The sequence below is a fragment of the Neodiprion fabricii genome, chromosome 3 (genome assembly GCF_021155785.1).
Source record: "Neodiprion fabricii isolate iyNeoFabr1 chromosome 3, iyNeoFabr1.1, whole genome shotgun sequence".
Taxonomy (NCBI): Eukaryota; Metazoa; Arthropoda; class Insecta; order Hymenoptera; family Diprionidae; genus Neodiprion; species Neodiprion fabricii.
This window is the reverse complement of record NC_060241.1, coordinates 305,917-322,039: the sequence shown is the minus strand read 5'-3', so window position 1 is coordinate 322,039 and position 16,123 is coordinate 305,917. Positions and strand designations below refer to the sequence as shown.

Below are 16,123 nucleotides of genomic sequence, written 5' to 3'. Positions count from 1 at the left end.
TAATATCATCTCTACACACACAGCATACTCTGTTGAAGCTACATGCAGCATTTTGTTTGTAAATTTTTATTTCTACGTGTATTTCACATCAATCTACACACCATCGACGTAGGAACTTGAAATATACGTATAATATACTTAGGTATGGGAGTGTGTTGTGTGGACCCTGCAGCGTCAACCGTGATCACAGTATGCAGCAGGTAAACGTATCCATACGTGTAACGTACATTTGCGCGATAGTAACGATAACAAGAACAACAGTAATTACGACTTTACCGATAGTTCTGATAACATAAGTACAAAATCGAATCGCGAACAAATATTATTGTTATTAGATGGCCACAATTACGGGCGTTTGTTTTCACACATTAATAAAGCGAATCTGTGGCGTTAAAACATGGGCGCGGCTCGTGCAAACCGATTGAAAACGCGTTCTGTTTTTTTTTATTTCGTAAATTCTTCATAAAGCCTTGGTACACTGGTAGATGTATCAGGCTGGGGTTGATTTTTTGTTAGGTGTCGTTGGTATCGGTTATTGTCAATCTAATGTAAGAGATACTTTCGTATAATACTCTTAGCTGCATTATATTCTGTGCCAGGTACTCATACCCGGAATTTTATAACCCACCCTGACAAGGTACCTTTTCGGCTTCTGGGAATCCTGACTGGAACTTGGCTATCGATTCTGCTTCACCTGCCGGTGATGCAATTGACTTACGGAGAATAATGACTAGTACGAATTATAGCTGGCCCCTATTCGGCGGTGATTAATTGTCAGCCGATTTCATTCAACAAATCAGAATTATAGCCTCGTAATCATGCTGTTCGCATTACTCGGTGGAATAAATTGATAAATGGCGTTATTACCTTTCCGCTTTACCATCTGTTTCGACAACTTGAAACACCTGCACGTGTAAGATACATGTTGTTTACGGAAGAAAAGGTTTTAGGAATTCGCCACGATCATTCGAAAACCACGCAATTATCGAGTTACATTATTTCGAGTTACATTACTTCAAGTTTCGAAGGTCTCTGAGAACTACAATTTACCCAGAAGATACCTTATGACCAGTCTCATCTTCCATTACAAATGATAAGACCCTACATGTGGGCCGAATCCCGCGAGAATTTGATAATCAGCTATTTTGGAAAACCTGTAAGGTTCTATGGTACGTATAATTTGCCCTAATTAGTTGATATGCAGAATCGCACAACGTGTCACTTACATTGTACTCGTGAGGAATACGAAGGAAAACGATCGTTTCCACTGTTTTGTTTGATATTCCTATTTGTCGATAGCCAGCGTAAAGGGAAGAAATATCCGCGCTTTCGCGTCGTGAGATTAATAATTTGAATAACGGGACGCAAATTGTGACGAAAAAGAAGCGTAAGTTCCTTTCGATAAATGGTGTAGAACTATATTGCGCAAGATCCTCTGGACAGGTATTGAAATATTTTCAACTTATCGTCGTTCTTGCAAGTATGAAAAGTTGAAATTGGGTGAGAGGGATGAATCGTATCCGGCTGTAGGGCGCAGCATCCCGGGGCGATCAATGCTATTCTGACGCGCACCGCCAGTCAGGGCGGAGAGTGGTCTGTATTCTGGATTCAACGACGCAGCATGCAGGAAACGTGAGTATCTTCTCGAAAATGGACTTTTCTCCAAAAATCTCCGAACCGGTAAATTCCGCATTTCGATATCGATGAACAATAGTAGGCGAAGCTCATTTGCACGCCTTCGAAATCTCGATAATACTTGTACACCGTTACAGTAATTACCGGCAACTGCCACGAAGAAGACGATAGCCTGTCATTGGGGTTGACAGCGGGTGGCAAAACTTGGCCATCAATAATGGGGCCGTTCTACCGATCGGCGATGCTGATCCTGCTCCTCCCGATCATGTACACGAACGGTGGGCTTGCCGCTGGTTCATCAGCTAGCTACAGCAATCCCACATACTTCAACATCGGCGGTGTTCTTTCCAATAACCAGAGCAAGGCCCATTTTAACAACACAATTGACGTGAGTTCGCCTTGTTGTATTACCCAATGATCAACCACCCTTTCGTATAAATGCCGATTTGAACAAGAAATAGACTTGATACGGCTGTTTGCCCTTCGCAGCATCTCAATTTCGATCCTCAATATGTAAAGAAGGGAGTAACGTACTACCACACGGTGATCGAAATGGATTCAAACCCAATTCGCACGGCTCTGAGTGTCTGCAAGTATCTCATCACCCAACGAGTCTACGCAGTGGTTGTGTCACATCCTCTGATCGGGGACCTCTCGCCGGCAGCGGTCTCCTATACAAGTGGATTCTACCATATACCAGTCATCGGTATTTCGTCGCGGGATTCCGCGTTTTCAGACAAGGTTCACCGTCGTTAACAATAAGCCTAGACAGCATACGTTTCGCAACCCTAATAGGTCACTTGGGGTGAATTTCATCCCGAACATTTTTCAAAATGCTTGAAAAACAATGATTTTTTATAAGAAAAACTGATAGAACTTTTTCTGCGATTCTTAAACAATACCTAGACTTCTTGTTTGTTTTTTTTTTTTTTAGATATCTAGAACTCATCTTTGAAGCAAAACATCACCTTTAGGTGAATTTCACCCAGCGCGATCGTTATGCGATTCTACCGAAGTATGACCTACTAGCGTTAAAATCACAAAAATTATTTCCACGCTGTGTATAGCCTGTTCTCTAAGAACTGGAAAACTCGATTATTGTATAACGAATTCCTCGCCTTTCAGAACATACACGTGTCCTTTTTGCGGACCGTTCCACCTTATTCCCACCAGGCCGACGTCTGGGTAGAGTTGTTAAAGCACTTCAACTACATGAAGGTGATATTTATCCACAGTTCAGATACCGATGGACGCGCGATACTCGGACGATTCCAAACGACGTCGCAAAGCCTCGAAGACGACGTGGAGATCAAAGTAAATGTGGATTGTGCCCGCTTATTCGCACGCTTTGCTCCTTATACACAAACGCACGCACGCACGTACACGGCTTAAACCACCCGCTTGCACGCCTAGCGGTTAAAAGCCTGATAAATCGCGAAATTTAAAACGAACGTCGCGCTGCGATCGTATAAGCAACTTTAAATTGTTTTCTCTCGTCGAAGTGTCAGTCGGTTATAGTTATGTACGGGCAGTCACTCGAAAAAGTTTTCGCATCGTTTTTTAAACCGTACGAGAGCTCTTTCGGCTTACTGTACATGTATGTCACTACATAATCGCTAATCACTTTGATTTGCGAAGGAAACTGCCTGTGACATTTATCTCTATGTATGTGACTCTAATTGACAGTTTCTCTGACAACACTTGTGACACTCTTACTTGCTTGGCATCAGTGTTTTGCTATACCTTGCTCTTACGCTATATGCTTCCGTCTGTTCACCGATGACTACGTTTATAAAACACATTATAATAACTTATAAATCTAATCAATAATCTAACGCTCTAACACAGACTTGGTGAGTATTACTAAATTAAATTTATCATCATAAATAATATTAAAAATTAGTGCATATGTACATATACTAATGTAACTAATTTATAAAAGGAATACTTCAAAGTACAAAGTAATAACGAAAACTTGGTTCTGTACAGTTCCGTGTGTTTTCAATTTATCGGTAATTGTGTAAGTTCGGGAGGAAGCAGATTTTTCAACTCTGGCAATGTACCAATTATCTGTAGAATATTCCTGATAATTCAAACCGGGGCGAGTCTGAAGCTTGACGCAAGCTACAATCCCTGAAACTTTGCATTGAAACGATAGCAGCATTCCGCGGTAATTTTACTTCGGAAGCATAAGAAAGTTATTCTCTGTACTTTTTTCCGCAAACCATGCAAAATATTATCTTGTCCACCTATTTTTACTGTATAAAACTAAGATCTGTCAGTCAAATAACCAACCCAACCACTGTCCGATCTGATACACCCTCGAAAACAATTAGGTGCATGTATTAATGTTTGGTTTACAGGAAATATAAGGTAAAATATTATGTGCGTATAGAATAAAGTGGTGATTACCAATTTCTGATAGCTCCTCTTTGCACAATTAGAAAATGTATAGGTTTCGTTAAATAGTGTGATTAGTTTCTGCATTTGGAAATCTTATATTGTGCCTCATTGAAGTTTGATATAATCAGACAATAGTCAGATAATTATCGGTTATAGTTAGGCAATGTTTGGCAAACAGTTGCTCTTAATAATATTGTTCTTAAAATAGGTAGAATCTGTCGTTGAGTTCGAGCCTGGCCTGATGAACTTTACAGAACAGCTACTAGAAATGGCAAATGCTCAAGCTAGAGTCTACCTGATGTACGCCTCGTAAGTATTCCCTGGCATTTGGCTCGCATGTCGCATTATCCATACGATACTGGCTTAAGTTTAGCAATTCAATTGACCGTCATTCAATCTCCAGGAGTACGGATGCGAAGGTAATTTATCGAGATGCGGCCGCTTTGAATATGACTGACGGTGGATATGTGTGGATCGTTACGGAACAGGCACTGGGAGCAGTCAACGCCCCGGAAGGCCTTCTGGGTTTGAAACTGATCAATGCAACCAGTGAAAAGGCGCACATCATGGACAGCTTGTGAGCAATTTGAAAATAAGTTTATCAGTAAGAACAAGAGCAGGTATAATTATGAAAACGTTTTGCTCTTGTGGATGAACTTCTAAAAGTTTTTTTGAAATATCCATAAAATATTGGCATTCGTGCGTGCGTGGTTTTATTCAGTTTCAACTACGATTACACCTATGAGTATATGACTGAATTCATTGTCAGCTGTAATTATTCGTACCAGCACAATTTTCTTCGTTCTAGGTACGTGCTCGTGTCAGCACTCAGAGATATGAATGAAGTTGAGAATATAACAGAAGCACCGCAGGATTGCGATAATTCAGGCTCTATATGGGAAACTGGCAAAAAATTATTTGAGTATGCTTATTTTTACAGTAACAATGACTGTGCTTGAGTGAAAACCTGCGTGCGCACCATGCGATTTAGGATCTAATGTACTCATCTTAATTTAGATACATTCGTCGTCAAGTTCTGCACAACGGTGCCACGGGAAAAGTTGCATTTGACGATAATGGGGACCGTATTTTTGCCGAGTATGATATCGTAAATATCAAAGGGCGAGGTCAACAAGTGTCGGTTGGACAATACTTTTACTCGGCAGGCAGTAATGTTAGATATCCGCAATTATACATAATTAAACATATTCAATTTGACGCACTTGTATTAACAGACGTGTTTTATAGAATTCCACAAAGATGACGTTGAGAGTAGAAGAAGCCAACATAACTTGGCCAGGCCGATTGAGGACCAAACCGGAAGGATTCATGATCCCGACACATTTGACGGTGCTTACGATAGAAGAAAAACCATTCGTATACGTTCGTGAGGCCATTGATAAGAAGCCATGCCTCCCCGATGAAATACCGTGTCCTCACTTCAACAGTTCAGATGACAATTGTTTGTGCCTAAGAATTTTATCATTCTCGGCGTATTCATACGCTAATAGTCTTCAACAGCGATTGAATTCAATTTTTATACTTCTAGCGACTCAGGTACTTTGCTGCAAAGGTTACTGTATGGATCTACTGAAAGAATTGGCAAAGACGATTAATTTCACCTACAGCTTAGCTCTATCCCCGGATGGCCAGTTTGGAACTTACATGGCCAGAAATAACTCTGGTATGTAGTCTAATAATGCTGTAATTTACGATGTTTTACGTTGGTGCTCAGAAAAAACGAAAATAACATAACAACTGTTTCCATTCAGCGAGGCTCCATTCTTTTTCAGTCGGAAGTAAGAAAGAATGGAGCGGATTGATAGGTGAGCTAGTAAATGAACGGGCAGACATGATCATCGCTCCGCTGACAATAAATCCTGAACGTGCTGAATTTATAGAATTCAGTAAACCGTTTAAATACCAAGGCATCACCATCCTTGAGAAAAAGGTACGACAAATATCGTGCGCGATACCTGGAAATATTTCTACTTCGTTATCTTTCATTTACCATTATTATTGCGAAAACAGAACATTTCATACTTTCCAGCCGTCCAGGTCTTCGACTTTGGTGTCATTTTTGCAACCCTTCAGTAATACGCTTTGGATCCTGGTGATGGTGTCGGTGCACGTGGTGGCACTAGTTCTGTACCTCCTCGACCGGTTCTCACCTTTCGGGAGGTTCAAGCTAGCCAACACTGACGGTACCGAGGAAGATGCGCTCAATCTGTCAAGCGCCATTTGGTTTGCTTGGGGCGTTTTGCTGAATAGCGGGATCGGAGAAGGTGAGCATTGTGTCTCTCTAGTGTTTTTACAATATTCATTCGGCCGCAGTGATCCGTCGTCGCTTCATCACTCCGTACTGATGTTGAGAATAATACAATGAAAACTTAGGGACACCGCGAAGTTTCTCAGCTCGAGTATTGGGAATGGTATGGGCTGGGTTTGCGATGATAATAGTAGCATCGTATACTGCCAACTTGGCTGCGTTTCTCGTTTTGGAAAGACCTAAGACCAAGCTTACCGGAATAAACGATGCTCGGGTGAGTTTAAATTATAACGTAGAGAATTTTTTTTTTTAACCACAACCCATCTGATTGAAATTAATTATGTGATCACAGCTTCGAAATACAATGGAGAATTTAACATGTGCCACGGTGAAGGGCTCGGCTGTTGACATGTACTTCCGACGGCAAGTAGAATTATCAAACATGTATCGTACGATGGAAGCCAACAATTACGACACTGCTGAAGACGCCATTCGGGATGTAAAGATTGGGTACGGAAGGATTTTTCATTGTCCTCAATCAGATTATAACTGAAGAATAATGATATTTTTCGAATAACTTTACCGCCAAATGGTTCAACAGTAGCAACGACTTGCAGGAAATTGATGGCGTTTATATGGGATAGTTCTCGGTTAGAATATGAGGCTGCACAAGATTGTGAATTAGTTACTGCTGGTGAACTCTTTGGACGATCAGGGTATGGTATAGGATTGCAAAAAGGTTCACCGTGGGCGGATGCAGTGACCTTGGCTATTCTGGATTTTCACGAAAGTAAGCACTGTAAAGAAGTCTTAATTCACGCACACCTACACAAATGAAAAATCCATCTGCGTGAATATCGTGAATACGTATAAGCGACGCGTGCTTTGCCCCTAGGTGGATTCATGGAGAAATTGGACACTCATTGGATTCTGCAAGGAAACGTACCGCAATGTGAGCAATTTGAAAAAACGCCAAACACTCTTGGCCTCAAAAATATGGCCGGGGTGTTTATACTAGTCGCAGCTGGTATACTTGGTGGAATAGGTTTAATCATGATTGAAATGGTTTACAAAAAGCATCAAATACGAAAGCAAAAAAAACTGGAACTCGCTAGACACGCGGCTGACAAATGGCGCGGTGCTATTGAGGTAAGATATCACATGAATTTCATTGCACGCGATTAAAATTGCGATTGAAGTTAAAAATGAAATGAAAAACATTGCCGTTAAATTGTCTTTCCCTGAATTTTCTTCTTTGCGACCAGGGTGTCGAGGTATCCAAGTAATAGATTCGATTCGTAACCTTTCTTCGTAGCACCGATATTATGACTGCAAAATAGGCACATGACGCGATTTGCTCTTGAGACTGATTGTGAATGAATTTGATTCGAAAAAAGAAGTTGGAAATCAAATAAGATTTCTTATTATCCTACAGTTGTATGATTAAATATTAGGTCATAACCGACAGCTGGCACTGCGTGATTCACAAATATCACATACAAACGTTTCGTAATTAGCACACGTTCACATTGTACATACATCATCGGCATTATTATGTGACTTCATTTTTCTGCATACTTCCATCTGAACATACGTACCTATTCGTATTGGATGAGTGTAACAGTTTGTAAACAGAACATTGACGCTCTGACGGCTGACTGCATTCGGATCAAATTTCTGTAGCTTATAATGTTATTGACGCCTATAAAAACTTAGAGCTTTTGGAAATGCAAGTGTTAGCTAGGGCGGCAGGCTCTTTAGAAATAACTGACAACAGCGTTAATCATTGAGGCAAAATAAATGGAATCGTTCAAGTTTTTCTTCTAGAAACGCAAAACACTGCGGGCATCAATGGCAGCGCAGAGAAGGCTGCAAAGCAATGGCGTGAACGACCCTGCCACCGTGAGTCTGGCAGTTGACACGATAGCAAGAACAAGTCGGGCACCATGTAGCCCAGGTCGGGCTTGGCCGGGCAACAGTGACATTCGTCAACGTCCGTTATCTCGCACCGAAGATATTCGCCTTTCACCCGCAGCCTATACCGCGGACGTTTCGCATCTCGTTGTTTAAAGGGACGAGAAGGTTGCAGGAGTCAAGAGAACAAGCCTTATTCATTCATGTCAACCTTACAAGAGGGTCAGACGATCGTTTACGATCAACAAAATACTTATCCTCGAATGAAAATTATTTGATACGGAAGATCGAATAACTTTTTTTTTTAGACTAAAAATGTAGAATAAACGTGATAGTTAATTGTAAGAGAATTTGTTTTATTTTACGCATCACTAGCAGTAATCTGCGAGAGCGTAATTTGATGCACTTTCAAGATTGCCAAAATATTGTGCGCCGATTAATGGGACTTACCGAACCAGTATTATGCAGGTTTGTTATGCTTAAGATGTATGACAGATACTTAGTATTGAAGTGTAGCAAGCGTACCAAATAATTAAACGATAAGAATTCATATTATTCACAAGTGACAGAAGTCATTTCTGACAAAACAGTCATGTTAAACGGTATAGTCGAATACTGAATTGCACACAGTGCACGAGTATGTTTAAAAAATATGCCTGTTAAATGTATCTAATCGTGTGGATGAATAATGAATTTATAACTCAATCTAAAAAACAAAAAATACATAAAATTGGATTCACTTGATAGCATGTGCAGTCAGGAACGTCATTGCTTGATACACGCATCGTTATTGGTTCGATTTGTGGTGTGGTATGACGAGCATTTTTTGAAGTTTTCAACTTGTATCAAAAGAAAGGCAAGTCAAGGTATCTTAATCCCTTTTGTCAACAATAAAAGTAAGTTTATTCGAAAGAGAGTACATCATACACATACAGATTGCATTCTGAACTGAAAGCAGAACTTTAGAATCGCGTTACGCGGCCACGTACCATTCTCTTAATGCTCAAACGTATGTATGTACATACATATAAATTTATGTATAAAACTTGTCGACGTTACTCACCAGTAGGTAGATTTACGAACGCATTGAATAAGAAAATACATAGCGTATAGAAATCGAAAAAATTACTTTCAAAATTATTTGGACAGCTTTTAAACCTTGTATGTAATGAGCAGTGAGTAATAACGCAATGATATACGCGCACCTCTTCAGTTTATAATGGGAAAAATAATTGGTCAGCACAGTGTTCTCTGACGCATCATATACATGTTTATTGGTCGATATCGAACCATCGCGTATACAAGATGGAACAAATTCAAATCAATATATTTATTCCCGTAATTTGTTCATGTTGGCCAGCTCTTTTGACCTGAAATTATACATATCATAATGTTTGAATCCATCACCATGTTATAAAACTTGAAATGTATAAAATGAATGCTATGCTGAAGAATTTCCAACTTGAAGTGATAAACACGCTGGAGTTTTGTTATCAATTAGGTGCAATCGGTGAGCTGTGTTTCCTTGTGCAGTTGTTACAATTGTTACTTATGCACTGTTCGTTGAATCGAAATATAGAGTATTGTGAATATAATGAACGAAATGAATTTTCCCTTTGAGTGTATCCGCATTTAACAATTACCTCATATACAAATCGTAAAATACTTTATGGGATATACAAATTACGGGTTAAAGTGTAGTATATAGTGTAGCGTTCTTGCTTCCGACGGGCATGATTCGCAAGCTTTATTCCTCCAGGAAGAAGTATTGCCCCGCTCTCTTTTGTTCCATATCCTAACAAAGAGCAGAAAAATTAATGAAATCACTATCGAAATACCTATATGAGTACAGGTAATTCGTTGTCGAAAACCAATGGAATGTGGGTACCTTCACAGATTGACTTTTATTAATTCGCGGCCTAAAGTTGTTGGGATCTCGCCTGAACGTGATGCCAAGGAGTTCCAAAAATCGGTTCATGCCGTTCAGCAGGGACTGAGGACAGTGGGCTGTTGTGTTCAGGGATGGCGTTCCAGAAAATACGATGACACGGTCTGCCAGATATGTAGCCATTATGAAATCGTGTTCAACCACGAATCCAGTTTTCTTGGCATGCAAAATGAACCTGAAATTTCAATGCAACATTCAAGTGCCTTGAAAAAAATCTCGTTCCACTTTGAAATTATATTAATATCCCTTAACCACCAACAGAAACACCTCAAACCATTTGACGAATTTCCATCTAGTTGTAATGGGTGTAAACATGCCTTTTAATCACTTTCGCAGCGACTAAACGCTGTTCAGAATCGAGATAGGCTGATGGTTCATCAATGAGGTAAACATCGGCAGGTTTTCCCAGGCACAGAGCCATAGCAACTCGCTGTAATTCTCCTCCAGACAAATTCTGGACCTCCTGATCCATTATATCATCAATCTTCAATGGTTTCATGACGTCAGTGATAAACTGAGGATGTATGTACGCGTCCCTAATTTTTTCATGAAGCAGCTGCCTCACTATACCTTGAGATTTGGGACTGATTTTCTGCGGTTTGTAACTGATGTGCAAGAGCGGGATATTTCCTGTAATAAAAACCCAACTTATGGTACAAAATTCATTTCAATTTGATCATCTTCTAATTTTGTCACTGCGTTTCTTTGTGGCTTATGGTTTACCTGAGCCTTCGTCGGCAGGCAAATTACCAGCAAGCATTCTTATAAAAGTGGTTTTGCCAGTTCCGTTTTCCCCAAGTAGTACTAATATCTCGGAGTCTGTAAACTGGCCCTTTTCAACCGCCAGAGTAAAAGATCCCATGGTTTTCGTCATTTTCGGATACTCGTAGTGATTCATTCGTTTCACTTCCTCTTCGGTCGCGCTCTCCGCGACTTTGAACACGAGCGATTCCTCCCGGAAGCGCAGGTTTTCCGTTGGCACAAATCCGTCCAAAAAAATGTTAATTCCTTCCCGTACTGAGAATGGCATTGTGACAACGCCGTAAGCACCAGGGACTCCGTACAAGCAGCAGATGAAGTCAGACAAGTAGTCCAGAACTGACAAGTCATGCTCCACAACGATTATAAACCTATAAGGTTATATAATAGAATAGAAATTATAATGAATAACTTTGGTGATAATAATTTAATTGGAAGGAAAACATGCCGGGACCTTGCAACATACTCAAAAGAAATCCTGTACGAATTATCACATTGACTGCCGAATACGTAAGTCAGCGAAGGTAAGCAACAAACTATTGCACAATGAATAATCTAATTATTGATTTTTCAGATTACGCATGTATGTGAAACATACTTGTCGGGATGTATGAGGGAGCGTATGGTGACAGCAGCGTTTAGGCGTTGTTTAACGTCTAAGTAAGAAGATGGCTCGTCAAACATGAATATATCTCCATCTTGGATACACACCATTGCACAGGCAAATCGTTGCAGTTCACCTCCAGATAAAGCTTCGATACCTCGATCCCGTATGTGGGTAAGATCTAAATTCAAGTGAGATATGAAATGAATCGTTTATCAAAAAATGGTCTAAGCCATTAAAATGTTAAAAAATTTGGTGTAACTCCTAGTTTATTTAAAATTAATCAACCGATTGCAGCATAATCGTATTACCCAACATCCGGCAGATCTCCATCTGATTTTTACACTCGTCTTTCTTATCCAACAATTGTTGAACTGTGCCTTTGACAGCTTTTGGTATTTGATCAACATATTGGGGCTTGATCAGCGCCTTTAAATCATCCTCCAAAATTTTTGTAAAGTAATTTTGAAGTTCGCTACCCCTGAAATGGCTCAAGATTTCTGTCCAGTCTGGTGGATCCTAGAAGAATGTGTATCGTAAGTCCGGCTTAGTCGGATATCACTGGAACTAGTTCGGTAGGAACATGTATTTACAGTGAAACGGCCGAGATTGGGCTTCTGTTTTCCAGCCAAAATTTTCAGCGCGGTTGACTTTCCAATTCCGTTAGTACCTACTAATCCTAAGACTTCACCTGGGCGTGGAATCGGAAGTCTATGCAGCTTAAAAGAATTCTTGGAGTAACGATGTGTGGTTTCTTTCTCGAGATTGCTCGGTAAATTAATGATGGAAATAGCCTCAAATGGGCATTTCTAAAACCAGAACAGATTGACAATTACTGCTTTCTGAAAAGACCAACTGCGAATAAAGATAATACAATAAAGCCTAATCTAACCTTCACACAAATACCGCACCCGATGCAAAGTTCTTCAGATATCGACGCAATCTTGCTATTGGGTGTAACTTCAATACAAAGCTTTCCCATGCGCACAACAGGACATGATCGTTTGCATTCTTGCCGGCAACGCTTGGGCTTACACTTGTCGGAATTCACTATGGCTATCCGTGTCAGCCGATCGGTTTCTTCCATTGATTTTTTGGGTGGCATCTTGGCTCAATATTGGGCTAAGATAAGCCTGCAATTTTAATTTCAATATTTGAACAGTTAACGACACGGAAAATAACTATCTAACTATGCTGAGCGAATTATAAAAAATTGCAACTCTGTGGATAACTCGTACGAAAAAATTAAAACCCTACCGGACACTGACAACTTTCAATTGAATAAGGCGAATGTAAATTCGAATAGTACCGCTGTTATGACAAGAACAATGTGCTGATCACCCGTAATTATAACCTCAACATTGAGGTTATGATGTGGCAACATATGCTGGAAGATGACTTCTCTGGCATCACATATCATGTTCAGGCAACAATTCGTTTAGCTGATATTGATTCGTTAAGTACGATTATTAGAGTTGATCAATGTTAGCTAACTTACCTCGGAAGAACGTGAAATATCGAGGTGATGGCTTCGCACCGACCTCGCTCTGGCACGTACTACTTTTCTAAAGGGTGATCGTTCGTACGGCGTTGACGCACGCGCGTTTCCGTTCTGGAACGCATACCGCGGAAATGGGTATATTGTGCACGCAGTATAGCTTGTGAGAATGACTGAAGATTTCAATTATGGGAGCCCAGAAACTGAGCAATTTAGATTTTTTACGGCTAAGGATCCTACGATGTCCCAGATATCCTTTAGTACGGACATACTTATACATGGTGCATTCCAGGCCAAGTCGACCTGGGTTCGACCCATGACCTCTCTGATTTAGCTTGCGCTGTGTTGTACCGTTGTTCTGCTTCTCGAAGACGCTCAGTTGAGACGAACGCAATTTAAAAATCTGAAAACATTCAGGAAAATCCTGGCACATGAATCAAGACTTGTTAATTCGAGCCAAAATGACAATCTGACTATCCCGAAGTGGAGAGTTTTTGTTCAGAATGTTCTTGTTCAACGACGTGAGGAAAGTGTTATACAGTGAACATTTTTTTTTTTACTCGCGTTTTTCTTAGTATTCTCTCACCTGTTGATTCTACGATATTCTGATTGTATTTCTTGGCTTCCTCATGGTTCACATGTTAGTCTAGCGAGGATCCTCGCAATGGATTGTAGGACAAGATTTATGGATTCAGTAATCGCAAAAAAAAAGCGAGGCCGACTTTAGATGTTTTCAGCCGGAATTTGGACGATTTTGGCCGAAGATAGAATTAATTCTTTGATGCACTAGATCGGCGTTATTTTGCGAAAGGAATCTATTGCGCACAGGTCGAATGAGCCGCGAGCAATGGATCAAATATTATGTCTGGAATACGTGAAATCAGCGCAGAATTTTTACTGAGGTGGGTAATGAATCAGTCATAGCCACACAGTTTCAGACTCATTCCAGTATACTTTATTCAATATACCTTAATTCTGATACAACTGTTGAATGTCAGTGTGTAGTACTTTAATATAAGTTGACGAATAGGATTAAAGTGACAAATAGAAATGCACAAATATGATCATTATGTATGATATCTTATTGTAATATAAAAGAATAGCTGTACAGTATACATAACATTATTTTAAGCAGAATATGGACGATACTAGATAAAACATTAATTATCGTAGTTGATAAATATATGGCTTGAGTTTCGGCATCCGTAGGGGTGCGACACACCTCTGCGAAACACCATGTATGACGCATGACGTACAATTGTCACTATCTCATGTAACCTGGAATAAAATAAATTATAATTAGATTTATGCGTACTTTTTTCATATTTCCTGGAATGCTGGTCTTCTCGTGTTTCCAGATGACTACTTCACTATGCGGTGGAATTTGTTAGTCTGGCATTATACATGCACATCAATATCGGTTTGAGGAAGTTTTTGCCTCAGAAGCGAAGTAGTGCTGGCCGCTTTGGATTTTGAGTGCGAATTTCACAGTTTCGAAACGTGCTGGAAGCAATTTTTTGATGCACTGTGTCGATGCTGGGGCAAAACATTCTTTCATGCGCTGTTCCGACGTGATTTTGCGAGAAAAATCGATTGGGCGCAGTCCCAATACGCTGCGATCAACGCATCAAAAGTTACAGCTAAAAAACCAGAACCTGAATTTTCGACTTTTTTCAACAGGTGAGTTTCGCTCGCCATTTCTCTCCTGTTGGTCCTGCGCTCTTTTCGCTGCGATTTCTGAGTTCCTAAGGGTCCAATTGGTCGGATGAGGATCGTTTAAATCGAATCTGAGACCAAAAGTTTTTTGCCAAAAAAAAAAGTAATGCTAACCCCTTTCCCTTTTTGGCGAAAATTTTCGCGATTTTGAAAAGTGCTGGAATCAATTATTTGTAGCGCTGATCGGACGTAATTTTGCGAGAGAAATCGATTGGGCGCAGTCCCAATACGCTGCGATCAACGCATTAAAAGTTACAGCCAGAAAACCAGAACCTGAATTTTCGACATTTTCCAGCAGGTGCTTTTTCGCTCGCCATTTCTCTCCTGTTGGTCCTACGCGCTTTTCGCTGCGATTTCTGAGTTCCTGAGGGTCCAATTGGTCGGATAAGGATCGTTTAAATCGAATCTGAGACCAAAAGTTTTTTGCCAAAAAAAAAAGTAATGCTAACCCCTTTCCCTTTTTGGCGAAAATTTTCGCGATTTTGAAAAGTGCTGGAATCAATTATTTGTAGCGCTGATCGGACGTAATTTTGCGAGAGAAATCGATTGGGCGCGGTCCCAATACGCTGCGATCAACGCATTAAAAGTTACAGCCAGAAAACCAGAACCTGAATTTTCGACATTTTCCAGCAGGTGCTTTTTCGCTCGCCATTTCTCTCCTGTTGGTCCTACGCGCTTTTCGCTGCGATTTCTGAGTTCCTGAGGGTCCAATTGGTCGGATAAGGATCGTTTAAATCGAATCTGAGACCAAAAGTTTTTTGCCAAAAAAAAAAGTAAGGCTTAACCCCTTTCCATTTTTGGCAAAAATTTTCGCGATTTTGAAAAGTGCTGGAATCGATTAATTGTAGCACTGATCGGACGTAATTTTGCGAGAGAAATCGATTGGGCGCAGTCCCAATACGCTGCGATCAACGCATCAAAAGTTACAGCCAAAAAACCAGAACCTGAATTTTCGACTTTTTTCAGCAGGTGCTTTTTCCTTCGTAATTTCTCTCCTGTTGATCCCACGCTCTTTTCGCTGCGTTTTCTGAGTTCCCGGTGGTCCAATTAGTCGGGAGAGGGTCATTTAAATCGAATCTGAGACCATAAATTTTCGGCCCAAAAAATGAAGAAAAAGTAAGGCTAACCCCTTTGTATTTTTGGCGAAAATTTTCGCGATTTTGAAAAGTGCTGGAATAAATTCTTTCATGCACTTTTCCGACGTAATTTTGCGAGAGAAATCGATTGGGCGCAGTCCCAATACGCTGCGATCAACGCATCGAAAGTTGGAGCCGAAAAACGAGAACCCGTGTTTTCGACATTTTCCAGCAGGTGCTTTTTCGCTCGCCATTTCTCTCCTGTTGGTCCTACGCTCTTTTCGCTGCGATTTCTGAGTTC

At 40.4% G+C, this 16,123-nt stretch overlaps 2 protein-coding genes across 5 annotated transcripts; one reads left to right on the top strand and one right to left on the bottom strand.

Moving 5' to 3' along the window:
- The first annotated feature begins 60 nt into the window (after window positions 1-60).
- LOC124179139 (glutamate [NMDA] receptor subunit 1) lies at window positions 61-10,177 on the top strand. Of its 4 annotated transcripts, none has more exons than XM_046563274.1 (17): window positions 61-1,632; window positions 1,773-2,023; window positions 2,125-2,376; window positions 2,761-2,949; window positions 4,247-4,347; window positions 4,442-4,615; window positions 4,847-4,960; window positions 5,056-5,212; window positions 5,287-5,500; window positions 5,588-5,722; window positions 5,832-5,989; window positions 6,089-6,323; window positions 6,433-6,581; window positions 6,660-6,817; window positions 6,925-7,097; window positions 7,203-7,456; window positions 8,135-10,177. In XM_046563274.1, the coding sequence occupies exons 2-17, from the start codon at window positions 1,853-1,855 to the stop codon at window positions 8,375-8,377; spliced, it is 2,877 nt and encodes a 958-aa protein (XP_046419230.1). In that variant the 5' UTR covers window positions 61-1,632; window positions 1,773-1,852; the 3' UTR covers window positions 8,378-10,177. The 4 variants fall into 4 exon arrangements, with proteins under 4 accessions (XP_046419230.1, XP_046419229.1, XP_046419231.1 ...); XM_046563273.1 differs by having other exon boundaries at window positions 5,811-5,989; XM_046563275.1 differs by having other exon boundaries at window positions 5,811-5,989; window positions 8,123-8,259.
- LOC124179145 (protein Pixie) lies at window positions 9,469-13,182 on the bottom strand. Its single transcript, XM_046563297.1, has 9 exons — window positions 13,031-13,182; window positions 12,425-12,665; window positions 12,126-12,341; window positions 11,844-12,051; window positions 11,527-11,713; window positions 10,893-11,299; window positions 10,487-10,799; window positions 10,110-10,344; window positions 9,469-10,016 (listed from the first exon to the last, which is right to left on the bottom strand). The coding sequence occupies exons 2-9, from the start codon at window positions 12,635-12,637 to the stop codon at window positions 9,969-9,971; spliced, it is 1,827 nt and encodes a 608-aa protein (XP_046419253.1). The 5' UTR covers window positions 12,638-12,665; window positions 13,031-13,182; the 3' UTR covers window positions 9,469-9,968.
- Window positions 13,183-16,123: the final 2,941 nt, after the last annotated feature.

Coding starts and splice junctions, on each gene's coding strand:
- LOC124179139 (XM_046563273.1), top strand. CDS start 1,853: ATGGGGCCGTTCTACCGATCGGCGATGCTGATCCTGCTCCTCCCGATC. Junction 2,024..2,124: donor ATTTTAACAACACAATTGAC/GTGAGTTCGCCT, acceptor TGCCCTTCGCAG/CATCTCAATTTCGATCCTCA. Junction 5,723..5,810: donor CATGGCCAGAAATAACTCTG/GTATGTAGTCTA, acceptor GTTTCCATTCAG/CGAGGCTCCATTCTTTTTCA.
- LOC124179145 (XM_046563297.1), bottom strand. CDS start 12,637: ATGCCACCCAAAAAATCAATGGAAGAAACCGATCGGCTGACACGGATA. Junction 12,342..12,424: donor GGTGCGGTATTTGTGTGAAG/GTTAGATTAGGC, acceptor TTCTGGTTTTAG/AAATGCCCATTTGAGGCTAT. Junction 10,017..10,109: donor ATAAAAGTCAATCTGTGAAG/GTACCCACATTC, acceptor GCTCTTTGTTAG/GATATGGAACAAAAGAGAGC.